This window comes from Dendropsophus ebraccatus, chromosome 1 (genome assembly GCF_027789765.1).
Source record: "Dendropsophus ebraccatus isolate aDenEbr1 chromosome 1, aDenEbr1.pat, whole genome shotgun sequence".
Classification (NCBI taxonomy): domain Eukaryota; kingdom Metazoa; phylum Chordata; class Amphibia; order Anura; family Hylidae; genus Dendropsophus; species Dendropsophus ebraccatus.
Genome location: NC_091454.1, coordinates 233,032,048 through 233,059,420, shown reverse-complemented (window position 1 = coordinate 233,059,420; position 27,373 = coordinate 233,032,048). Strand labels below are relative to the sequence as shown.

The 27,373-nt window shown below is 49.6% G+C and overlaps 1 protein-coding gene across 1 annotated transcript in view; it reads right to left on the bottom strand.

Moving 5' to 3' along the window:
* Positions 1 to 13,249: 13,249 nt before the first annotated feature.
* The window catches only part of LOC138772486 (NXPE family member 3-like), a 72,129-nt gene continuing 58,005 nt past the window's right edge, over positions 13,250 to 27,373 (bottom strand). Inside the window, exon 7 of the mRNA XM_069952951.1 lies at positions 13,250 to 14,020. Coding sequence (XP_069809052.1) covers positions 13,491 to 14,020 — 530 coding nt within the window. The 3' untranslated portion in view covers positions 13,250 to 13,490. The remainder of the gene's footprint in view (positions 14,021 to 27,373) is intronic.

Genomic DNA, 27,373 nt, shown 5'->3' with positions numbered 1-27,373 from the left:
GGCTTCTAAGTGCTGGGGAAGGGGTTACATGGGGGAGGGGGAGAGGGGACAGGTCACAGTATAATGCTAATTTACATCCATATTGCCGACATTTGAATGCTGCTCCTATCCCTGCTGTCAGAGGCTTCTGAGGGGACAAAATGAGACATTACTTTTAACTACAATAATAACCATTTCTTTGTTTATGGAAAACGTATTACAACAGAAGCATAAATACTATTGCAGATGATAGGGATGTATCAAGGTGTTACTGCCCACTCAGAAGCCTCTGACACCACAGCAGCATCCAAATGCCGACAATAAGGTTGTCAGTCAGTATCACACTGTAAACTGTTTAATGACAAACCTACAGTTTTAAAGCTCAGGATAATAAGCTTTGTAGCAGCATAAAATACTGTATATTACTGGGGGGGGGTCTAGCCACGCTGCTGTGAGGACGTGTTCTGCAGAGCTCCTCCAGGCCCATTCACCATCCTGCACCTCAATCATGGGGAAAACCTCCAGAAAGCTCAGGGGAGGCTCCTCCACCCGTGCCTGCTCACCCCAGGGGGAAATTGGCCATTATTTCCTCCGGCCAGAGGCATCATCCTCACACCAGATGACGGAGCTGCAGGGGAAGGAAGATGGCCGCCGCCATGAGGACCCTGTGCCCGTCACCCCCTCAGCGGCCCGCTTATGGTCAGCCACCCCATCCACTGCTGCCCGCGCTCCGAAGGATCCGGCAGCCTCCTCCCAGCCACAACATTGCCACAGGGATCCGGCACAGGCCTCCCGCCCTTCCCCCTCACCATCCCCTCCAGGCTCCGGCAGCCATCTTGCCCGGACGCACGGCGCGGGAGACGTGACACAGGAGCTACCTACACCGCCATCAGCCATGGGAGAGCTGCACCCGGGGCCCCATCAGGTACCTCTAGACTGTGCCCACTGTCTGGCGCCCCTCTCCTCCTGCCCCTCTCCTCATAACAGCCCCCGGCAGGTTGAGGCCCAAATCCAAGATGGCGCCCCCCTCACTGCCCCAGAAGCGGCCGTCACTGCACCCCCTGCTGCAGCACTGAACCCCGCGGCGCCCGTATGGGTGCAATCTGCCCAGGACCTGGCATGGTTCTCCCCCCCCACTTCTTCCCCCCTCAGCCAGGGAGCCCCCGCACCCCCACTTGCCCTAGCTCCGGTGGGCACACAGGGTGGCCTATCCCCTGCATGGTCCTCAGGATCCTCGTGGGGGGGCTCCCCTGCACGTAATCAGGCCGCACTTGGTCACACAGTGGCCTTAGTACATGCCCCTGCAGGCTCCTCTCCACCCAAGGGACTGTTGCTGGACATTCACCCCTCAATTCCTCCTTCCCTGGTTGGCACCCCACCGATATTCAGACAAGCTACACAGCACCCTCCTCTCTGTACCCAGGAGCTACCATTGCATTTGTCCTCCTCCTGCACTTCTAGCCTTGATGATAGTAGACCTGCATCTCTGGCGGATCTCAAGATCCTTACTCAATCCTTACCCACTAGGAGTGACATCTCAATTCTAGCTAAACAACTGGTGGACGAGTGCAAGCAAGAGTTTGCGCAGTTTCGTACTGAATTAACAGCGGTCTCCACCAGAGTGGATAACCTGGAGGTCGCTCAGGAGACCACATCCACCTCTCTGTCTGCCTTACAGTCCACTGTGAACTTGCATACTGACCAACTGTTTGTCCTCCAGCAACACATGGACGATATAGAAAACCGCAATCGGAGGAACAACTTGCGGATCCGGGGGCTTCCTGAGTCGATTGCTTCATCGGACCTGTTTGCTGTTCTCTCCGGTATTTTTAACGATCTCCTGGAGCAGCCGCCTAACACACACATTGAACTAGATAGGGCGCATAGGGCGCTACGCCCACCCAGTCGAGATGACCAGAACCCCAGGGATGTTATCTGTCGGGTTCATTTTTACTCCACTAAGGAAGAAATTCTCCTGAGGGCCCGCAAACGACGTGCTGTGGTGTATAGGGGGGCTCACCTCCTCATTCTGCCTGACCTTTCCCGACACACGCTGGCTCAGAGAGCGGCCCTGCGCCCCCTGTTGGACATTCTCAGAGACCGCAATATACCCTTTCGCTGGGGCTATCCTTTTGCGCTGACTGTCCGCCGGAATGGCCGCACCCTCACTCTACGGGCCCCCGCTGATGTTCCGGATTTCCTCAGGGACCTTGACATCACTGGCCTCACTCTCCCGGAATGGCCCTCCCTCCTCTCTTCGACCCGGGGTGCCAAGAGACCTCTCTCACCTAGAGACCCAGCATCTATCACTCAAGGACTCCCTCCGAGATCGCCACATCGCCACGGACCCCGTAGATCCTCGCCCCCTGCGCCTCGGCCCTCAGAGTCATCGCGCAAATGAGATGGAGCCATCTGAAATGGAACACCGCAGATGCTTCCCGTGGAGGGACCTTCGATGCTCTCTTTTCTAACTTAGTGATTGTTGCTGTTTGACACCTTGTTCATATTGCCCCCTACATCTGTCTATATTGCATCCTTTTTCTGTTCTGCCTCCCCTGGGCAGGTTCTGTTCTATATCTGGTACAACCCTCATAGTTCTATCCATGTTTAACCGTTAGTCATAGTTTTGCTTGTTTGCCTTAACATACTTTCCTCAAGGTCTGTGAGGAGCCCTCTGCACGGCACATACGGTACTTGTCTGCCTCTCTCCCCCCATAGGTGGGACACCGGACCCGAGTTTTCTCTGGTCTGGTAGCCCTTTAGCTGTGCTATTGTTGAGAATACGCTGCAGTTTTATTCCTTACTGCTTGTATATTTGTACTCGTGTTGTGTTCTCCCACCTTCCTACCCCACCCCCCTGTTTGTCCTTCACTAATTGTTTTTCCTTTTTTCCAGAGTCGGTTGTCCCTGACGGCCCTTCTTTAGGGTCTCCACGGCCCTCTCCGTAACGCCCCTTGCCCGCACCCCATGGCGAACCTTCATGTTGCCTCTTTTAATGGGCAGGGACTGAACACACCCGGGAAGCGATCACAGATCCTACATCACTTCCACCGTAGAAAGGTATATGTCCTCTGTCTACAGGAAACACATTTCAAGGTCAACCACGCCCCCGCTATCCGTCATAGACATTACACTCAGTGGTTTTTCTCTAACAACCCCGAGGCTAGAACCAAGGGAGTGGCTATTGCCATACATAAGAATTTGATCTGCCAGATCCTTCACTGCATTACAGACCCGGCGGCTAGGTACCTTATCCTCTCCTTATGTTAGTGGTCACGTTTTCACTATTATCAATGCCTATGCTTTCTGATTGAGCTGTCACTACCTGTGGTCAAGGGGACTGTAATCCTGTGCGGTGACCTTAACTTAACTTTGGACCCGTCTATGGATAACTCCTCGGGTCGATCGTCTATCTCCTACGCCGCCATAAAGAGGGTCAAGCGAGCCTTTCTGTCGCTGCAACTTTATGATGCCTGCCGGCTGTCGCACTCAGCTGATCGGGACTATAGTTTCTATTCCAACCCCCATGGGACTTATAGTCGCATTGACCACATTCTCATACAGCATAGTGCCCTGCCATGGCTCTCCTACACCTCTATTGGCAACATTTTATGGTCAGACCATGCCCCTGTCTTCTGCTCCCTCACACTCCCTTTCCTGTCCAAGCCTCACTGGACCTGGCGTTTGAATGAGTCCCTCCTCTTGGACACCGTTTGTGTTGCTGACCTTAAACAATCGGTCACGCACTTTTGTTCCGATCATGCTGTGGATACTACTTCCCCTATTATTCAATGGGAAGCTCTCAAGTGTGTCCTCCGAGGAGTCCTCATTAAACACGGTTCCAGACTTAAGAGGGAGAAGGCGGCTTCCCTGACAAAAGCGCTTGCTAAGGTTTCCTCCCTTGAGCTCGCCCACAAACATGCTCTGTCTCTCCCGATTCTGAGGGACTTACAAGCTGCACGCTCGGAGGTTAAACGCCTCTTAGAGGCATCGTGGGGCCGTCTATTGCAGTCCTGTCGTAGTAAATTTTATGAAAATGGCAATAAGTGTGGACGCATGTTGGCGAGGGCTTTAAGGGACAAACTGGCGCAATCGCATATCCCCTGTATTCGGACCACTGCGAATGTAACTACCCATATCACCCCGGAAATAGCATCCACATTCCATTCCTACTACACTACCCTTTATAATCTTCCTAAACCCTCGGCCTCAGTGCCTGAGCCCTTCTCTCCCCCTCCGATTGCTACCCAGATCTCCAGCGATACGGCAGTAACCCTGGAGGAGCCGTTCGCGTTGCACGAACTCAATTGTGCTATTGCACAACTCCCGGGGGGGAAGAGCCCGGGCCCAGACGGCCTGACAGCCCAATTCTACAAAGTGCTTCAGGAATCCCTAGGCCCCACCATGCTCTCGGCCTTCAACTCCATATCCGACACCGTCCCCTTTCCGCAACACACTACTATGGCCCATGTCGCCCTTATTCCTAAACCGCGGAAGGACCCGCAGACCTGCGGGAGCTACAGGCCCATCTCCCTCCTCAATGTGGACCTGAAACTTTATGCCAAACTAATTGCCAACAGGCTGAACCCACACCTGCCGGCTCTCATCCATGCGGACCAAGTGGGTTTTGTACCAGGGAGGGAAGCCCGCGATAATACTCTCAAGACATTAGACATAATTCATTACGCTCAATCTAACAATGTACCCCTGATGGTTCTCTCTTTAGACGCCGAGAAGGCTTTTGATAGAGTCTCGTGGTCCTCCCTGGTACAAACCCTACAACGTGTGGGCATAGGCCCGTCCTTCCTCTCGAAAATTCTAGCCCTTTATAACACTCCCTCCGCTCAGTTGAAAATCAATGGCACGTTGTCGGCACCCTTTTCTATTTCCAATGGAACGAGACAGGGGTGCCCCCTGTCCCCCCTCCTTTATGTCCTGATCATGGAAAATCTAATGTCCACCATCCGCTCTGACCCAGACATACGGGGGATCACCATTGGATCCCACGAGTATAAATGCTCCGCTTTCGCGGACGACCTCTTGCTCTATATCACAAACCCACGTTTGTCCCTCCCTTCCCTTATGTCTCGACTAGACCGGTTTGGTGTATGGTCAAATTTTAAAATTAACCTTGCTAAATCTGAAGCCCTCAATGTCTCCTTGGACAGCACCACGGTGCGCTCTCTTCAGGAAAATTTTCCATTTGCATGGCCCCCCGCAGTCATATCATACCTGGGCATACGCATCCCCCCCACATGGTCCCAACTCTTTGATGCTAATTTCCTGCCTCTGTTAGGCCGTTTCTGAACGGACCTGACAGCCTGGACCAAGAAAGATTTCTCTTGGTTCGGGAGAATTAATATCCTGAAAATGACCCTTCTCCCTCGACTGCTCTATCTCTTGCAGACCATCCCAGTCCTTTTGGAAACAAGTGCAGCATTGCTTTTCTTCCTTCGTCTGGTCCCCTGGCCGTCCCAGAATCAGACGCGAGGTTCTTTCTTGTCCTAAGGATGCGGGGGGTGGGGGGGGGGGGGGTGGGGGGGTTGGTCTGCCAGATTGCCGCCTTTTTTATCTATCTTGTGTCCACGTGAGGATCTTGGATATGTTTCATCATTCTACTTCCAAGCTGTGGGTACAGTTGGCACAGGCCCAGTGCCCTCGGCCTTTGTCCACGCTCCCATGGACATGGTCCCCTACATTGGCAGGCCGCACACCTCTGTCCTACACAACTCGCCATACTCTTGCATCTTTACCGGCCACCGGGTCTCCTTGTGCTCTGTTGGATAGTCGCGGTCCTATGACCCCCGTCACAGATAACCCTGACTTTCAACCAGGTATATCCCGGACCTTCTTAGGCACGCCCAGGGACACCCCTCTCCGCTTCTATCACGTGGTCAAACGGGGAGCACTGTTACCCTTATCCGACATTCTCCCCTCCGCACCCCCCTTGTCCAGACACCTGTTTGAGTATATTCAACTGCAGCATTTCTACACGACCACCTCACGTACTCACGCTCTCCATAATACGTTGTCGGACTTTGAAAAGTTGTGTGTGGCGCCTTCCTGTCCCCCACATGCCATCTCTCTCTCTTATCAACTGTTGCTCTCCTCTAGACTGGACCATCTGCCCTCCTTCTGCTCGGCATGGGAGACAGAGTTGGGAAAAACTTTTACACCTCAACAATGGTCAAAGGCTTTTTATCTATCTCACAAAGCTACTATGGCATGTAAGACACAGGAGACCAGTTATAAGATTTTGTCCCGTTGGTACCGGGTTCCAGCTGCCCTTCATCGCTGGTACCCCTTGGTCCCTGACATTTGTTGGCGTTGTGGGGGCGTGGGAGGCACCATGACACACATTTGGTGGGGATGCCCCAAATTGCGGTCATTTTGGCCCACGGTCTTGCGCCTCATTAAGGAAATTACCGGCATCACTATCCCTAATACCCCTGAAGCGACGCTGCTTTTCATGTTCCCCACAGCCCAGTCGCCCTTCAAAAAATCTCTGGCACGCCATCTGCTCCAAGCTGCCAAGTCAGTCCTCCCTCGGAAATGGAAATCCGTCGACCCTCCGACTATTGACGAATGGTTTGCGGAAATAGCCCAGACACATCACATAGAGGACCTCATTGCTGTTACCCCGGAAGCAGTGAAGAGGTACACGGCCACTTGGGGCCAATGGCTCCTATTCCTGGATTCTGATTCTTATAGAACCGCCACGGCCTGAAACCGTCCTTCTGTCCCTAGTTGCCCGAAGGGTGCCCCCCCCTCTTTTGCCGCCAGGGACAGCCTCTCTTTTATGATCCTCTTGTTGTCTTGTCCTCTCCTGTCCAGTGTGTTTTGTTTGTCGTCTTCTTGCTTCTGTCTCTCCTATCTCTGCAGTACAGCTTGCATATGATAGTACATTGTTTTTGTAATGACTTATGCTGAGATCGACCGGAATACTGATCCTGTTTTTTCTGGTCATGTTACGGATGTTGACATTCCTACTGTTCTTTGTTACAGTTCACGATTACGATTGCATTCTGTCCATTTACATCATTCCTTGTATTTACCCCTTCCCCCCAGAGGGACTTGCCGTCCCGAGTTCCCATTTGTATTGTATACTTTCTTTTCTTGTCTTTGAAAATAAAAACTTTAAATTTAAAAAAAAAACAACTGTATATTACTATTACATAATTTACAGTATCATTGTGTATAAAATCACTATTGTCGGCTTCTGACTATACATCCTCAGAGCTGGTCATTTTCCTTTCCATTTTTTTACTTCAAATTTTTTGTATATTTTGTTTATACATAGAAAGGATGTACTGAACAAAAATTAGAACAATACAATAGCTTTATGCTAAATACATTCATTAGAGATGGGAGAATGGGGGAAAGACGCTTTTCCCCCTCTTATTTGCATGGGTTTTGCATAAAGCTAATACATATTTTCCTTCTGCTGCTTGTATGTTTTATTTAAGCCTCCCATGCAAGAACGAAATACACGATTATTCAGCTGTCAGTTATTCAAAGATATTGTACAAAACAAGAAGGTGATTTATTGTGCTCAAGTATATAACATCAGGATATGGGGTGTCCCGAGAAAAATGGAATGCACCTGTGACTAGAAATCAATACACTGCAAGTATCCTGCCCTGCGGCCCTACCACATCCAGTGTCCAAGGCTCTGTCCATGGGGGGCTCTCAGTCACATATACAGTATGAAGCAGGGGCGTAGCTAGGGGTTCAGCCTAGGGGGGGCGAGTGAGGCTGAGTGGGCCCCCAACCAACGTTACCCATAGGGAACCCCAGCAGGTGACAAGGATTTTTTTGAATAATAAAGGGAATATTCTTCTACATTTCTTATAGTGAATAAGGATACAGAGCCGTGTAAGAGGCTTCTACATCTGGAATATAGAGCCACAAAAAAAGTAAAAGGGCTTAACATTAGAAAAATATAGCTGCCTTCTTCCACAGACAGCACCACTCTTGTCCTCAGTTTGATTCTCCTGGTGGCTGCGACCTGTGGGTGACAACCATCAGCCCTGAAGTTCCAGCAATACATCTGTCTACAGCGGCAGGTATCGGAGGATTGTACTACTGTACTACAACTCCCAGCATACCCTGAGGGCTGCAGACTGTCAACCTGGAGCCCCCCTTCCTCGACCAAGTGCATGCTACTGGTATATATATATGGTATTACCAATAATACCAGTATACAAGGGGGAAATATCGCCACAACCACTACCATCACCACCATATTGTTACTGACTAAATCCTCTATACTAAATCCAATAAAACACAGTACCAGATTACAAGTAACAAATAACACCACTACTTACACCACCACATACTGACTAACACCACCACATACCGACTAATACCAGCACATACCGACTAATACCAGCACATACCGACTAATACCAGCACATACCGACTAATACCAGCACATACCGACTAATACCAGCACATACCGACTAATACCACCACATACCGACTAATACCAGCACATACCGACTAATACCACCACATACCGACTAATACCAGCACATACCGACTAATACCAGCACATACCGACTAATACCAGCACATACCGACTAATACCAGCACATACCGACTAATACCAGCACATACCGACTAATACCACCACATACCGACTAATACCAGCACATACCGACTAATACCACCACATACCGACTAATACCAGCACATACCGACTAATACCACCACATACCGACTAATACCAGCACATACCGACTAATACCAGCACATACCGACTAATACCAGCACATACCGACTAATACCAGCACATACCGACTAATACCACCACATACCGACTAATACCAGCACATACTGACTAATACCAGCACATACCGACTAATACCAGCACATACTGACTAACACCACTGCTGCAACTGAATAATCCACTGTACACAGAGCAATATCACCTCTTCAAGTCATTTAGCAGTAGCCCCAGCTCTACACAGGCTCTACACACCATATACATTACAGTGCAGATATATTTAGTGACTCACAGGGGACGTCTTCTCTGATCGGAGTTCTTCCCTTTTCATCTTCTTCTCCATCTGCCCTGGGCCGTTATGAGAACTTCTCCGAGCCACGAATCCACAGAATCTGCCAGACAGACATATTAGGCTCCACACTCTGACACCATCTCCATCTCTCTACACACTGCACATCTGTATTGGCCCCTTTACACCCTTGTTTAGTGGGTAGGCTGACTCTTATAGATGGCTCCCCCCTGTATTGCCCCCTTATAGATGCCCCCCCTGTATTACCCCCTTATAGATGGCTACCCCTGTATCCCCCCCCCCTTATAGATGGCTCCCCTCCCCTGTATCCCCCCCTTATAGATGGCTCCCCTCCCCTGTATCCCCCCCTTATAGATGGCTCCCCTCCCCTGTATCCCCCCTTATAGATGGCTCCTCCTGTATTCCCCCCTTATAGATGGCTCCTCCTGTATTCCCCCCTTATAGATGGCTCCCCCCCCCCTGTATCCCCCCCCTTATAAATGGCTCCTCCTGTATTCCCCCCTTATAGATGGCTCCTCCTGTATTCCCCCCTTATAGATGGCCCCCCCCCCCTGTATCCCCCCCTTATAGATGGCTTCCCTCCGCTGTATTCCCCCTTATAGATGGCTCCCCCCCTGTATCCCCCCTTATAGATGGCTCCCCTCCCCTGTATCCCTCCCTTATAGATGGCTCCCCCCCTGTATCCCCCCTTATAGATGGCTCCTCCTGTATTCCCCCCTTATAGATGGCTCCCCCCCTGTATCCCCCCTTATAGATGGCTTCCCTCCCCTGTATTCCCCCCTTATAGATGGCTCCCCCCCTGTATCCCCCCTTATAGATGGCTTCCCTCCCCTGTATCCCCCCTTATAGATGGCTTCCCTCCCCTGTATTCCCCCCTTATAGATGGCTCCCCTCCCCTGTATCCCTCCCTTATAGATGGCTCCTCCCCTGTATTCCCCCCTTATAGATGGCTCCCCTCCCCTGTATCCCTCCCTTATAGATGGCTCCCCCCCTGTATCCCCCCTTATAGATGGCTCCCCTCCCCTGTATCCCTCCCTTATAGATGGCTCCCCCCCTGTATCCCCCCTTATAGATGGCTCCCCTCCCCTGTATCCCTCCCTTATAGATGGCTCCCCCCCTGTATCCCCCCTTATAGATGGCTTCCCTCCCCTGTATTCCCCCCTTGTAGATGGCTCCCCCCCTGTATCCCCCCTTATAGTTTGCCCCCTGCACAGCAGATTAAAAAAAACAAACACACAACTCACCTAACAAGCGCTCCCCCGTCGCTGCTGTCCTCTCTTCTGCCCCCAGCTGATGCGTCCCTCCCTGGGGGATTCCCGGGCAGCGCACACATCCGGAAGCTGAGTGTGCGCCCAGGCCGGGACTTCCGGTACAGGAAGTCCCAGCGACGCGCACTAAGGTTCCTGATACGTGCGCTCCCTGGGAATCCGCCAGGGAGCGGCGCATCAGACAGGGGCAAGATTGCCTCTTGCGGCCGCAAGCAAGACCGTGCTTGCGGTCGCAAGAGAGGCATAAAGGAGGGGGTGGGCTCGGCGGTTCGGGGGGCGTGTGCGGATGCGGAGCGCAGCCTCTTGTGGCTGGAGGCATAACGCTGCCTCCGGCCACAAGAATGATTGACACAGCCAGGAGCCAATGGCTCCTGATGCTGTGTCAATCACTTCCTGGCCCAGTCGGAACTGTATGCGCTCATTAGGAGTGCGAACGCATACAGTTCCGGCCACTACTGACGTGTTAATGCTGTCTGCAAAGGCAATAGCTTTTGCAGACAGCATTAACTGGCTAAGACCTCAGTGGGCCCCTGTCTGAGTGGGCCCGGGGGCGACCGCCCCCCTTGCCCCCCACCAAATTTCGCTACTGGTATGAAGTTATGGATCACTACTGATTGAGGGGGAGAGAAAATCCTTATGAATATCATGATGATCTTAATTGCCGAGAAGCCCCTTCCTGTCTGAAACCGTACTGTAATTCAATTTAACTGTTATACTGCCACCTACTGGCCAATCTTGTATTACAGTTAGACACAAGATGAGAAATTGAATAAACTATTAGAAGACGGATGTGGTGTAGGAGCCAGAAGAGGTAAGACCATCGCTAATGTCATCTCTCCCACAGTCCCCACGTGCCTATCCCAGAAGGGATTTTCCAGTGTGTGGGGGGGGGGGGGGGGCTCGTGTAATGTCTGTAAATATGCTAAACCCCCCTAAGGTTTACACCTCAGATAACAGAAGAAGCTTTGACATCTCGTGTTTCCTGACCTGTAACAGTGATCATGTTGTATATGGTCTGCTCCTGCTGTAATAAATTGTATGTGGGGTGGACGGCTAGAAAATGGAAGACTAGGATAGCAGAGCATATATACCATACTAACAGGAAAGGAGAAAGCCAAGCATTTTATTATCACACATGATGGGGACCGGCAAGATTTTTCCTTTTCTGCCATAGAAAAAGTGTAGAGAAATCATAGAGGGGGCAGGTGGTCTCAGAATAATGGTGAAGCAGACTGGATATTGAATCTGGACAGCCGATTCCCAAAAGGATTGAATTATAGAACTGACTTGTTGTATATCTACTGACTATGATTGTGGTCTTCGTTGTTAGCCCATGTTCACATTGTATCCACAGGGATCTGGACGGCTTCTCCCACTCTCCCCAGCGGTGTCATGATTTCAGGTGCCGGTAGCTTTGTCTGATTCTGACGCATGCGCATAGTATTCACCTGGACGCCGACGGAGGTGGGGGGTAAGCACTAGCTCCCATTGTTTATTTCTTGTCTCTATATATATGAGTGTTTATGCTGTGATAAAGATGGCTGCGTCGAAACGCGTTGCTTTATACACAATTCATGTGGATTTTATACTTGTGTGCAGTAAATAAAGGTATATGATTTTATGGGACGGAGTGCCTCACATGGACTTTTTCGTTTGGATTGCTGATGCTGACCTAGCAAGCTCCTAGGTGTAGAGTGCACCTCCCAGGATACCATTGGAACACGGCCAGAACAGGTTTGCACGTGTATGATCTCATAGCACATAATTCTTGGTTGATGCGGTGTATTTTGCATTTTTGTTAATGTTGTATATAACCAGGCTGTACATAACACTGCCAATGTTGTATATAACCAGGCTGTATATAACACTGCCAGTGCTGTATATAACCAGGCTGTATATAACACTGCCAGTGCTGTATATAACCAGGCTGTATATAACACTGCCAATGCTGTATATAACCAGACTCTGTATATAACACTGCCAATGCTGTATATAACCAGGCTGTATATAACACTGCCAATGTTGTATATAACCAGGCTGTATATAACACTGCCAGTGCTGTATATAACCAGGCTGTATATAACACTGCCAATGTTGTATATAACCAGGCTGTATATAACACTGCCAGTGCTGTATATAACCAGGCTGTATATAACACTGCCAATGCTGTATATAACCAGACTCTGTATATAACACTGCCAATGCTGTATATAACCAGGCTGTATATAACACTGCCAATGCTGTATATAACCAGGCTGTATATAACACTGCCAGTGCTGTATATAACCAGGCTGTATATAACACTGCCAATGCTGTATATAACCAGGCTGTATATAACACTGCCAATGCTGTATATAACCAGGCTGTATATAACACTGCCAGTGCTGTATATAACCAGGCTGTATATAACACTGCCAATGCTGTATATAACCAGGCTGTATATAACACTGCCAATGCTGTATATAACCAGGCTGTATATAACACTGACAATGTTGTATATAACCAGGCTGTATATAACACTGCCAATGCTGTATATAACCAGGCTGTATATAACACTGCCAATGCTGTATATAACCAGGCTGTATATAACACTGCCAATGCTGTATATAACCAGGCTGTATATAACACTGCCAATGCTGTATACAACCAGACTCTGTATATAACACTGCCAATGCTGTATATAACCAGGCTCTGTATATAACACTGCCAATGCTGTATATAACCAGGCTGTATATAACACTGCCAATGCTGTATATAACCAGGCTGTATATAACACTGCCAATGCTGTATATAACCAGGCTGTATATAACACTGCCAATGTTGTATATAACCAGGCTGTATATAACACTGCCAATGTTGTACATAAGCAGGCTGTATATAACACTGCCAATGTTGTATATAACCAGGCTCTGTATACAGTCTGATCACATGACATTTCAGTTTGGCTATTAGGTATTTAGGATGTTTAAAGTTTTTAGTTTATTTCTAATGTGCATAAGCTACAAGTTACGTAAACAGTGCAGAATTGTCAGGTATATAGTGTATAAAGGGGTATATAGGGCTCCTTGCGATTTCCTCTTAAACAAAAAACAAGGGTATAGATTGGCCTCCTGGGCGACCTTGGAACAAATGACCACACTGACACTATATACCCGGGCAGCACTGGGTACATTTTCTAGTAGTCCTATAATAAGGACTGGCAATTCTAGGGACAAATAAAGGACAACATCAGGTCCACCTCATTTCTGACAACGCTCCAGTCAGGATGAAGAGATTCTGGGTTGTGGTGGCAGGAGGTCATCTCCCAGACATCCAGTATGGTCACCGGCAGCTTGGAAAACATGCTTCTCATCACAGTGTCCAGCTGGTAGGACAACCAGTCACTGACCAAGGCAAAGTCATGTCCAGTGTTAGCCGATTTAATGAAAATCTTGGTGCCAGGGCTGCGCTCCAAAAGATGAGCTACAGCTCTACGGATGTGCCACAGCCTGTGGACGTACACGTCTATGGGATAGGTGGAGAAGTGCGCCCAGCAGGACAAGACAATGACCATTCCCGAGCGAGCTCCCAGGCCGTCCAGCTCCGCAGCAATGTAATGCAGCTCCGCAACTCGTGTGCGTTCCATCCGCAGAGGCTTCTGATGGGCCCTGAACTGCACCAGATAGTCGTGTTCTGCATCCGTGGCCAACAATGGTCCCGGGTGCTGAGGCACATGGAGGCTGATACTTCTCAGAGCTGCAGATCACAGAGGAAAGGTGGTAAATACAGGAGGAATAGAACGGCTTGGTTTAAGAGTAACTTGGTTTAAGAGCGTTTTGGTTTAAGAGCTCACAGTTTTTCAAAATTGTGACTTGGTTTAAGAGCATTGCTTTGGTTTAAGAGCTCCCTGTACTGGGTGGGAGCGCAAGTTGAGGAGCAGCATGGTCTGCATAGCGGGGTCTACAGCCCTGTACTCTGACCCAGGAAGTCTCCCTCACCTTCCAAATCATAGCAGATCCACTTCGGGCTGGGGCTTCCATCAGGGGACAGGACTGTGGAGGTAATCTCTCCATGTAACCCCTCTCACCCCGGACAGAGAGCGCTGCATGTATGCGCCCACATCTGTCCTGCTCATTCCTGCATACTCCCTGCAGTCTCTGTCCGTCCTTGTGTTTCCCATCCTCTCCACTACTGGACAGTCACTATGTTTCTGAATGTTTGTTTAACATGTTATTCAGAATAAGAAATGATTATTTTTGGGGTTGTGGACCCAATTGTCTGCATCTCTATGATTTCTTATGGGAAAATTTGCTTTGGTTTAAGAGTGGATTTGGATTACAAGCGCCGTCCTGGAACGAATTATGCTCGTAATTCAAGGCACCACTGTGTGTATATATATATATATATATATATATATATATATATATATAGTCATTATACGAGATTAGAGATTATACAGTGTATATATATATATATATAGAGAGAGAGATTATACAGTGTATATATATATATATATATATATATATATATATACACACACATAGTCATTATACAGTGTGTGTATATATAGTCATTATACAGTGCAGGGCCGTTTTCTAGGGGGTGCCTGGCGGCCTCTGACAGCGCCCGGCCCCCCGCACTCACTAAATCAGCAGGGCCTCCTGCACCGCAATGTCCGCCGCCATCGTGCGCCCCCCGGGAGGGGAGGGGGGCGGGGGGTGCTGGTGCTGGGGTGCGATGTGTCCGCCGAGGTGAGCTTCCGGCACAGACAGCCTCTGTCAGACAAGCCGGAAGCTCACAGCTGCAGCCCCGAACCTCTCTCCTGCTCGATGACGTCATTTGTTCCGGGACCGCGGGGCTGTGAGCTTCCAGGTTGTCTGACAGGCTGTCTGTGCCGGAAGCAGCTCACCCCCGCCTTGTAACAGCATCAGAAAGGCGCCCCGGGCTGCTCCCCCTGCCCCCCCCACTGCTCCTCCTGCCCCCCTGTTGCTCAGCCTGCCCCCTCCCCCTGCCCGCAGACTGCCCCTCCTGCTCCCTATACTCCCCCTGCCACCTTAGCTGCCCCCCCTGCATGTCACCCCAGCTGCCCCCATCTTCTCCCCCTGCCACCTTAGCTGCCCCCCCTGCATGTCACCCCAGCTGCCCCCATCTTCTCCCCCTGCCACCTTAGCTGCCCCCCCTGCATGTCACCCCAGCTGCCCCCATCTTCTCCCCCTGTCACCTTAGCTGCCCCCCCACCTGTCACCCCAGCTGCCCCCATCTTCTCCCCCTGCCACCTTAGCTGCCCCCCCTGCATGTCACCCCAGCTGCCCCCATCTTCTCCCCCTGCCACCTTAGCTGCCCCCCCACCTGTCACCCCAGCTGCCCCCATCTTCTCCCCCTGCCACCTTAGCTGCCCCCCCACCTGTCACCCCAGCTGCCCCCATCTTCTCCCCCTGCCACCTTAGCTGCCCCCCCTGCCTGTCACCCCAGCTGCCCCCATCTTCTCCCCCTGCCACCTTAGCTGCCCCCCTGCCTGTCACCCCAGCTGCCCCCATCTTCCTTCCCTGCCAACTTAGCTGCCCCCCCCTGCCTGTCACCCCAGCTGCCCCCATCTTCTCCCCCTGCCACCTTAGCTGCCCCCCCTGCATGTCACCCCAGCTGCCCCCATCTTCTCCCCCTGTCACCTTAGCTGCCCCCCTGCCTGTCACCCCAGCTGCCCCCATCTTCCCCCCTGCCTTCCCAGAGGCCCCCACTACCAACTTAGCTGCCCCCCCTGCCTGTCACCCCAGCTGCCCCCATCTTCTCCCCCTGCCACCTTAGGTGCCCCCCCTGCCTGTCACCCCAGCTGCCCCCATCTTCTCCCCCTGCCACCTTAGCTGCCCCCCTGCCTGTCACCCCAGCTGCGCCATCTTCCCCCCTGCCTTCCCAGAGGCCCCCACTACCAACTTAGCTGCTCCCCCTGCCCATCTGCTCTCCCTGCCCCCCGGGCGCTCCCTCTCCTCTCCCTGCCCTCTGGCTGCTCCCCTTGCTCCCCCCCCAGCTTCTCCCCCTCTCACCGTAGCTGCGCACCCTGTCCCTGTCACCCCAGCTTCTCGCCCTGTCCCTGTCACCCCAGCTGCGCACCCTGTCCCTGTCACCCCAGCTTCTCGCCCTGTCCCTGTCACCCCAGCTTCTCGCCCTGTCACCCCAGCTGCGCACCCTGTCCCTGTCACCCCAGCTACACACCCTGTCCCTGTCACCCCAGCTACACACCCTGTCCCTGTCACTCCAGCTTCTCGCCCTCCCCCTGTCACCCCAGCTGCTCCCACTGCCCCCCTAGCTGCTCCCATAGCTTCTGCCCCTCCTACTGTCACCCCATACGCTCCACTTCTAACCCCAGCCGCTCCCCTTGTCCCTGCCCCCTAGCTGCTCCCCCTCCCCCAGTCACCCCAGCTGCTTCCCCTGCCCCCCTAGCCGCTCCCCTTGTCCCTGCCCCCTAGCTGCTCCCCCTTTCCCTGCACCCATAGCTTCCCCCCTCCCGCTTTCACCCCATCTGCTCCCCTTGTCACCCTAGCTGCTCCCCCTCCCCCAGTCCCTAGCTGTTTCCCCTGCTCCCCTAGCTTCTCCCCTTGTCCCTGCCCCCCAGCTGCTCCCCCTTTCCCTGCATCCATAGCTTCTCCCCCTCCCGCTGTCACCCCCAGCTGCTCCCCTGTCCCCTGTCCCCCCAGTTGCTCCCCCAGTCACCCCCAGCTGCCCCTCTGCAAATGAGTTGTGGTCGGAGAAGTCTTCATGATGGCTGCGCCAGATGGAGAGGAAAGCAAAGAGTGAGTGAGAAGACGTCACCTGTGAGTCATTAGTAACTGCACTGTAATCACTTCTATAGTGTGCAGAGCCTGTGTACCATTGGGGTCTCAATGGGTCAGTGTATTGTTAATGGGTAGTGTACTGACACAGCCCTGTGGTCACTACAGTACACTAGCGCAAACTTTTAAACTAGCTGCCAACAAACTAGCTAGCAACAGCTGCCAGCACTACAACTCCCAGCATATCCTGAGGGCTGCAGACTGTCAGTACATGCTGGGAGTTGTAGTGCCTGCAGCTGTTGTAGTTGGGTCCTGGAGGCGTTGTGCGAGATCAGAATACATAGATCTGTGGGGGCTCAGTGCAGGGAAGTGACCCCAGAACATCACTAATAGGGGATAGAACAACAACATCTCCCCCTATCCCCTATTAGTGATGTTCTGGGGTCACGTCCCTGCACTGAGCCCCCACAGATCTATGTATTCTTATATGTCACAAAGCATCCAGTGTATAAGGCACCTAGGACCCAACTACAACAGCTGCAGGCACTACAACTCCCAGCATGTACTCACAGTCTGCAGCCCTCAGGATATGCTGGGAGTTGTAGTACAGTGTAGACAGATGTATTGCTGGACCTTTAGGGCTGATGGTTGTCACCCACAGATTGCCGCTACCAGGAGCCTCTGTACACAGTGATTTGTTAAAGGGTTGTCCGCTAAGAAACTACAACTCCCAGCATACCCTGAGAGCTGTATAAATGTAGGGGGTTCTCAGAGTTTTAGTTCGACTGAAAACACATGGGATTTGTCACAGATACAGATGTCTCAGCATGCAAGGAGCCTAACATGAACTCTAAGTACAGGCCTGCTCTAGACCAGACACAGTACGGCAGGAGGCATCAGGGACCAAAAGGAGAAGACCTTCATTTAAAAAAATCAGGGCTGAGCAGTTAGAGCACAGTCGGCTCCTGTCACACGGAAGGGACAGCGCAGTGCGTACACACTGCCTCCTCCTAGGGACCCGAATCTTCATAAATGCCCCCGATCCTTTCCCTGCGCTGAACTGAGTAAGGTCTAGGAAGGGGGGGGGGGGGGGGGGGGGGCGCTGTTATCAGGATTCGCCCTGTTGCCAAAATAGCCTAGAAACTATATATATATATATACACAAAGTCATTATACAGTGTGTGTATATATACATATAGTCATTATACAGTGTATATATATATATATATAGTCATTATACAGTGTGTGTATATACATATAGTCATTATACAGTGTATATATATATAGTCATTATACAGTGTGTGTATATATATATATAGTCATTATACAGTGTATATATATATATATATAGTCATTATACAGTGTGTGTATATACATATAGTCATTATACAGTGTATATATATATAGTCATTATACAGTGTATATATATATAGTCATTATACAGTGTGTATATATATATATAGTCATTATACAGAGTATATATATATATATAGTCATTATACAGTGTGTGTATATATATATATAGTCATTATACAGTATATATATATATATAGTCATTATACAGTGTGTGTATATATACATATAGTCATTATACAGTGTATATATATATAGTCATTATACAGTGTGTATATATATAGTCATTATACAGTATATATATAATTCCACTATGAACCTACTTGATGCACTCTCGGATTGTGCCGGCCTGTGCCCTGATACAGTGTGTATATATATATATATATATATATAGTCATTACACAGTGTGTATATATATATAGTCATTATACAGTGTGTATATACATATAGTCATTATACAGTGTGTATATATATATAGTCATTATACAGTGTGTATATATATAGTCATTATACAGTGTGTGTATATATATATATATAGTCATTATACAGTGTATATATATATATATAGTCATTATACAGTGTGTATATATATATAGTCATTATACAGTGTGTATATATATATATAATCATTATACAGTGTGTATATATATAGTCATTATACAGTGTGTGTATATATATATATATAGTCATTATACAGTGTATATATATATATAGTCATTATACAGTATATATATAATTCCACTATGAAGCTACTTGATGCACTCTCGGATTGTGCCGGCCTGTGCCCTGATACAGTGTGTGTATATATATATATATAGTCATTATACAGTGTATATATATATATAGTCATTATACAGTGTATATATATATATAGTCATTATACAGTATATATATAATTCCACTATGAACCTACTTGATGCACTCTCGGATTGTGCCGGCCTGTGCCCTGATACAAAACAACCTAAATAACCAAGACTGGGACAACTAAAGCCGCTTCACTGGCCCTAAAACGTAACTATTATTATAACCAGATAAAGATGTGAGAGCTGTGGCCCTGAGGGTGGGATAATCTATGAGGCGGGATGATGCAGGGGGTATCCTCAGGGTAGGTACAAAGGTGCACTCTGTCCACTCCTAACAGTACAGTACTCTCCCTGCCTTTTGGGGTACCCCACCTCCTTAACAGGGTGGCCCCAACCACGTGTCATTCCCTGCTCTACCTCTAGGTGCAAGACAAATGACATACACACATATATAACGTAAATCTACACAACAAGTGACAACCAATAACAAAAAGTTAAATCCAAGGCGTTTCACCTGTGCAATAAATACCGGATCATCAGGGATATAATGGTGTCAAGAATAAAACAAATGGCATCAACCACCCACAAACCAAAAAATGGTGGACAGATAGAAGAGCCGCAGCACCACCTTCTAGGGTCTGCTAAATATACACAAGTGGAGCAACTAGCAGTGCAGTGATACCTCTATGTCCCAATGTTCTGGGATAGCATGGAAGATCTGCCACATCATCAGATAAGGTGAGAACAGCCACGCAGCAATGTCCGCACACAGCTGCCACATCATCAGATAAGGTGAGAACAGCCACGCAGCAATGTCCGCACACAGCTGCCACATCATCAGATAAGGTGAGAACACCCAGGTAGCAATGTCCGCACACAGCTGCCACATCATCAGATAAGGTGAGAACAGCGACGCAGCAATGTCCGCACACAGCTGCCACATCATCAGATAAGGTGAGAACAGCCACGCAGCAATGTCCGCACACAGCTGCCACATCATCAGATAAGGTGAGAACAGCCACGCAGCAATGTCCGCACACAGCTGCCACATCATCAGATAAGGTGAGAACAGCCACGCAGCAATGTCCGCACACAGCTGCCACATCATCAGATAAGGTGAGAACACCCAGGTAGCAATGTCCGCACACAGCTGCCACATCATCAGATAAGGTGAGAACAGCCACGCAGCAATGTCCGCACACAGCTGCCACATCATCAGATAAGGTGAGAACAGCGACGCAGCAATGTCCGCACACAGCTGCCACATCATCAGATAAGGTGAGAACAGCCACGCAGCAATGTCCGCACACAGCTGCCACATCATCAGATAAGGTGAGAACACCCAGGTAGCAATGTCCGCACACAGCTGCCACATCATCAGATAAGGTGAGAACAGCCACGCAGCAATGTCCGCACACAGCTGCCACATCATCAGATAAGGTGAGAACACCCAGGTAGCAATGTCCGCACACAGCTGCCACATCATCAGATAAGGTGAGAACAGCCACGCAGCAATGTCCGCACACAGCTGCCACATCATCAGATAAGGTGAGAACACCCAGGTAGCAATGTCCGCACACAGCTGCCACATCATCAGAAAAGGTGAGAACAGCCACGCAGCAATGTCCGCACACAGCTGCCACATCATCAGATAAGGTGAGAACACCCAGGTAGCAATGTCCGCACACAGCTGCCACATCATCAGATAAGGTGAGAACACCCAGGTAGCAATGTCCGCACACAGCTGCCACATCATCAGATGTGAGAACAGCCACGCAGCAATGTCCGCACACAGCTGCCACATCATCAGATAAGGTGAGAACACCCAGGTAGCAATGTCCGCACACAGCTGCCACATCATCAGATAAGGTGAGAACAGCGACGCAGCAATGTCCGCACACAGCTGCCACATCATCAGATAAGGTGAGAACAGCCACGCAGCAATGTCCGCACACAGCTGCCACATCATCAGATAAGGTGAGAACAGCCACGCAGCAATGTCCGCACACAGCTGCCACATCATCAGATAAGGTGAGAACAGCCACGCAGCAATGTCCGCACACAGCTGCCACATCATCAGATAAGGTGAGAACACCCAGGTAGCAATGTCCGCACACAGCTGCCACATCATCAGATAAGGTGAGAACAGCCACGCAGCAATGTCCGCACACAGCTGCCACATCATCAGATAAGGTGAGAACACCCAGGTAGCAATGTCCGCACACAGCTGCCACATCATCAGATAAGGTGAGAACAGCGACGCAGCAATGTCCGCACACAGCTGCCACATCATCAGATAAGGTGAGAACAGCCACGCAGCAATGTCCGCACACACCTGCCACATCATCAGATAAGGTGAGAACACCCATGCAACAATGTCCGCCCACAGTTGTCACATCATCAGATAAGGTGAGAACAGCCACGCAGCAATGTCCGCACACAGCTGCCACATCATCAGATAAGGTGAGAACACCCAGGTAGCAATGTCCGCACACACCTACCACATCATCAGATAAAGTGAGAACACCCAGGTAGCAATGTCTGCACACAGCTGCCACATCATCAGATAAGGTGAGAACACCCAGGTAGCAATGTCCGCACACAGCTGCCACATCATCAGATAAGGTGAGAACACCCAGGTAGCAATGTCTGCACACAGCTGCCACATCATCAGATAAGGTGAGAACAGCCACGCAGCAATGTCCGCACACAGCTGCCACATCATCAGATAAGGTGAGAACACCCAGGTAGCAATGTCCGCACACACCTACCACATCATCAGATAAAGTGAGAACACCCAGGTAGCAATGTCTGCACACAGCTGCCACATCATCAGATAAGGTGAGAACACCCAGGTAGCAATGTCCGCACACAGCTGCCACATCATCAGATAAGGTGAGAACACCCAGGTAGCAATGTCCGCACACAGCTGCCACATCATCAGATAAGGTGAGAACACCCAGGTAGCAATGTCTGCACACAGCTGCCACATCATCAGATAAGGTGAGAACAGCCACGCAGCAATGTCCGCACACAGCTGCCACATCATCAGATAAGGTGAGAACACCCAGGTAGCAATGTCCGCACACAGCTGCCACATCATCAGATAAGGTGAGAACAGCCACGCAGCAATGTCCGCACACAGCTGCCACATCATCAGATAAGGTGAGAACACCCAGGTAGCAATGTCCACACACAGCTGCCACATCATCAGATAAGGTGAGAACAGCCACGCAGCAATGTTCGCACACACAGCTGTCACATCATCAGATAAGGTGAGAACAGCCACGCAGCAATGTCCGCACACAGCTGCCACATCATCAGATAAGGTGAGAACACCCAGGTAGCAATGTCCGCACACAGCTGCCACATCATCAGATAAGGTGAGAACAGCCACGCAGCAATGTCCGCACACAGCTGTCACATCATCAGATAAGGTGAGAACAGCCACGCAGCAATGTCCGCACACAGCTGCCACATCATCAGATAAGGTGAGAACAGCCACGCAGCAATGTCCGCACACAGCTGCCACATCATCAGATAAGCTGAGAACACCCAGGTAGCAATGTCCGCACACAGCTGCCACATCATCAGATAAGGTGAGAACAGCCACGCAGCAATGTCCGCACACAGCTGCCACATCATCAGATAAGGTGAGAACAGCCACGCAGCAATGTCCGCACACACCTACCACATCATCAGATAAAGTGAGAACAGCCACGCAGCAATGTCTGCACACAGCTGCCACATCATCAGATAAGGTGAGAACACCCAGGTAGCAATGTCTGCACACAGCTGCCACATCATCAGATAAGGTGAGAACAGCCACGCAGCAATGTCTGCACACAGCTGCCACATCATCAGATAAGGTGAGAACACCCAGGTAGCAATGTCTGCACACAGCTGCCACATCATCAGATAAGGTGAGAACAGCCACGCAGCAATGTCCACACACAGCTGCCACATCATCAGATAAGGTGAGAACAGCCACGCAGCAATGTCCGCACACAGCTGCCACATCATCAGATAAGGTGAGAACAGCCACGCAGCAATGTCCGCACACAGCTGCCACATCATCAGATAAGGTGAGAACAGCCACGCAGCAATGTCCGCACACAGCTGCCACATCATCAGATAAGGTGAGAACAGCCATGCAGCAATGTCCGCACACACCTACCACATCATCAGATAAAGTGAGAACAGCCACGCAGCAATGTCTGCACACAGCTGCCACATCATCAGATAAGGTGAGAACACCCAGGTTGCAATGTCCGCACACAGCTGCCACATCATCAGATAAGGTGAGAACAGCGACGCAGCAATGTCCGCACACAGCTGCCACATCATCAGATAAGGTGAGAACAGCCACGCAGCAATGTCCGCACACACCTGCCACATCATCAGATAAGGTGAGAACAGCCACGCAACAATGTCCGCCCACAGCTGTCACATCATCAGATAAGGTGAGAACACCCACGCAGCAATGTCCGCCCACAGTTGTCACATCATCAGATAAGGTGAGAACAGCCACGCAGCAATGTCCGCACACAGCTGCCACATCATCAGATAAGGTGAGAACACCCAGGTAGCAATGTCCGCACACAGCTGCCACATCATCAGATAAGGTGAGAACACCCAGGTAGCAATGTCCGCACACACCTACCACATCATCAGATAAAGTGAGAACACCCAGGTAGCAATGTCTGCACACAGCTGCCACATCATCAGATAAGGTGAGAACACCCAGGTAGCAATGTCCGCACACAGCTGCCACATCATCAGATAAGGTGAGAACACCCAGGTAGCAATGTCTGCACACAGCTGCCACATCATCAGATAAGGTGAGAACAGCCACGCAGCAATGTCCGCACACAGCTGCCACATCATCAGATAAGGTGAGAACACCCAGGTAGCAATGTCCGCACACAGCTGCCACATCATCAGATAAGGTGAGAACAGCCACGCAGCAATGTCCGCACACAGCTGTCACATCATCAGATAAGGTGAGAACAGCCACGCAGCAATGTCCGCACACAGCTGCCACATCATCAGATAAGGTGAGAACAGCCACGCAGCAATGTCCGCACACAGCTGCCACATCATCAGATAAGCTGAGAACACCCAGGTAGCAATGTCCGCACACAGCTGCCACATCATCAGATAAGGTGAGAACAGCCACGCAGCAATGTCCGCACACAGCTGCCACATCATCAGATAAGGTGAGAACACCCACGCAGCAATGTCCGCACACAGCTGCCACATCATCAGATAAGGTGAGAACACCCACGCAGCAATGTCCGCACACAGCTGCCACATCATCAGATAAGGTGAGAACAGCCACGCAGCAATGTCCGCACACAGCTGCCACATCATCAGATAAGGTGAGAACAGCCACGCAGCAATGTCCGCACACAGCTGCCACATCTTTGCATTTTGCTATCTATTTTTCATATCGTCTTTTATCTCGTATTAATAAAAGTTACATTTTAGGGCCAGTGAAGTGGCTTTAGTTATTCCAGATTTAATTATATATATATAGTCATTATACAGTTTATATATATACCCCCATACTGTTACTGGGTGGATGATCGGAGGGGGGTGCGGGGGGGCTGGTGTATAGTGCCCCCTAGTAGTGTCATCACAGTAATAGTGTCCCCTAGTAGTGTCATCACAGTAATAGTGTCCCCTAGTAGTGTCATCACAGTAATAGTGTCCCCTAGTAGTGTCATCACAGTAATAGTGCCCCCTAGTAGTGACATCACAGTAATAGCGTCCCCTAGTAGTGTCATCACAGTAATAGTGTCCCCTAGTAGTGTCATCACAGTAATAGTGCCCCCTAGTAGTGACATCACAGTAATAGCGTCCCCTAGTAGTGTCATCACAGTAATAGTGTCCCCGAGTAGTGTCATCACAGTAATAGCGTCCCCTAGTAGTGACATCACAGTAATAGTGCCCCCTAGTGGTATCATAGTAATAGTGTCCCCTTGTAGTGACATCACAGTAATAGTGTCCCCTAGTAGTGACATCACAGTAATAGCGTCCCCTAGTAGTGTCATCACAGTAATAGTGTCCCCGAGTAGTGTCATCACAGTAATAGTGTCCCCTAGTAGTGTCATCACAGTAATAGCGTCCCCTAGTAGTGACATCACAGTAATAGTGTCCCCGAGTAGTATCATCACAGTAATAGTGCCCCCTAGTAGTGTCATCACAGTAATAGTGCCCCCTAGTAGTATCATAGTAATAGTGTCCCCTTGTAGTGACATCACAGTAATAGTGTCCCCTAGTAGTGTCATCACAGTAATAGTGCCCCCTAGTAGTGTCATCACAGTAATAGTGCCCCCTAGTAGTGTCATAGTAATAGTGCCCCCTAGTAGTGTCATCACAGTAATAGTGTCCCCTAGTAGTATCATCACAGTAATAGTGCCCCCTAGTAGTGTCATCACAGTAATAGTGCCCCTAGTAGTATCACAGTAATAGTGTCCCCTAGTAGTGACATCACAGTAATAGCGTCCCCTAGTAGTGTCATCACAGTAATAGTGTCCCCGAGTAGTATCATCACAGTAATAGTGCCCCCTAGTAGTGTCATCACAGTAATAGTGCCCCCTAGTAGTATCATAGTAATAGTGTCCCCTTGTAGTGACATCACAGTAATAGTGTCCCCTAGTAGTGTCATCACAGTAATAGTGCCCCCTAGTAGTGTCTTCACAGTAATAGTGTCCCCTAGTAGTGTCATCACAGTAATAGAGTCCCCTAGTAGTGACATCACAGTAATAGCGTCCCCTAGTAGTGTCATCACAGTAATAGTGTCCCCTAGTAGTGTCATCACAGTAATAGTGCCCCCTAGTAGTGTCATCACAGTAATAGTGTCCCCTAGTAGTGTCATCACAGTAATAGTGTCCCCTAGTAGTGTCATCACAGTAATAGTGCCCCCTAGTAGTGTCATCACAGTAATAGTGCCCCCTAGTAGTATCATAGTAATAGTGTCCCCTTGTAGTGACATCACAGTAATAGTGCCCCCTAGTAGTGTCATCACAGTAATAGTGCCCCCTAGTAGTGTCATCACAGTAATAGCGCCCCCTAGTAGTGTCATCACAGTAATAGCGTCCCCTAGTAGTGACATCACAGTAATAGTGCCCCCTTGTAGTGACATCACAGTAATAGTGTCCCCTAGTAGTGTCATCACAGTAATAGTGCCCCCTAGTAGTATCATAGTAATAGTGCCCCCTAGTAGTGTCATCACAGTAATAGTGTCCCCTAGTAGTATCATCACAGTAATAGTGCCCCCTAGTAGTGTCATCACAGTAATAGTGCCCCTAGTAGTATCACAGTAATAGTGTCCCCTAGTAGTGACATCACAGTAATAGCGTCCCCTAGTAGTGTCATCACAGTAATAGTGTCCCCGAGTAGTATCATCACAGTAATAGTGCCCCCTAGTAGTGTCATCACAGTAATAGTGCCCCCTAGTAGTATCATAGTAATAGTGTCCCCTAGTAGTGTCATCACAGTAATAGAGTCCCCTAGTAGTGACATCACAGTAATAGCGTCCCCTAGTAGTGTCATCACAGTAATAGTGTCCCCTAGTAGTGTCATCACAGTAATAGTGTCCCCTAGTAGTGTCATCACAGTAATAGTGTCCCCTAGTAGTGTCATCACAGTAATAGCGTCCCCTAGTAGTGACATCACAGTAATAGCGTCCCCTAGTAGTGTCATCACAGTAATAGTGTCCCCGAGTAGTATCATCACAGTAATAGTGCCCCCTAGTAGTGTCATCACAGTAATAGTGCCCCTTAGTAGTATCATAGTAATAGTGTCCCCTTGTAGTGACATCACAGTAATAGTGCCCCCTAGTAGTGTCATCACAGTAATAGTGCCCCCTAGTAGTGTCATCACAGTAATAGCGTCCCCTAGTAGTGACATCACAGTAATAGTGCCCCCTTGTAGTGACATCACAGTAATAGTGTCCCCTAGTAGTATCATAGTAATAGTGTCCCCTAGTAGTGTCATCACAGTAATAGTGTCCCCTAGTGGTATCATCACAGTAATAGTGTCCCCTAGTAGTGTCATCATAGTAATAGTGCCCCCTAGTAGTGTCATCACAGTAATAGTGTCCCCTAGTAGTATCATCACAGTAATAGTGCCCCCTAGTAGTGTCATCACAGTAATAGTGCCCCTAGTAGTATCATAGTAAT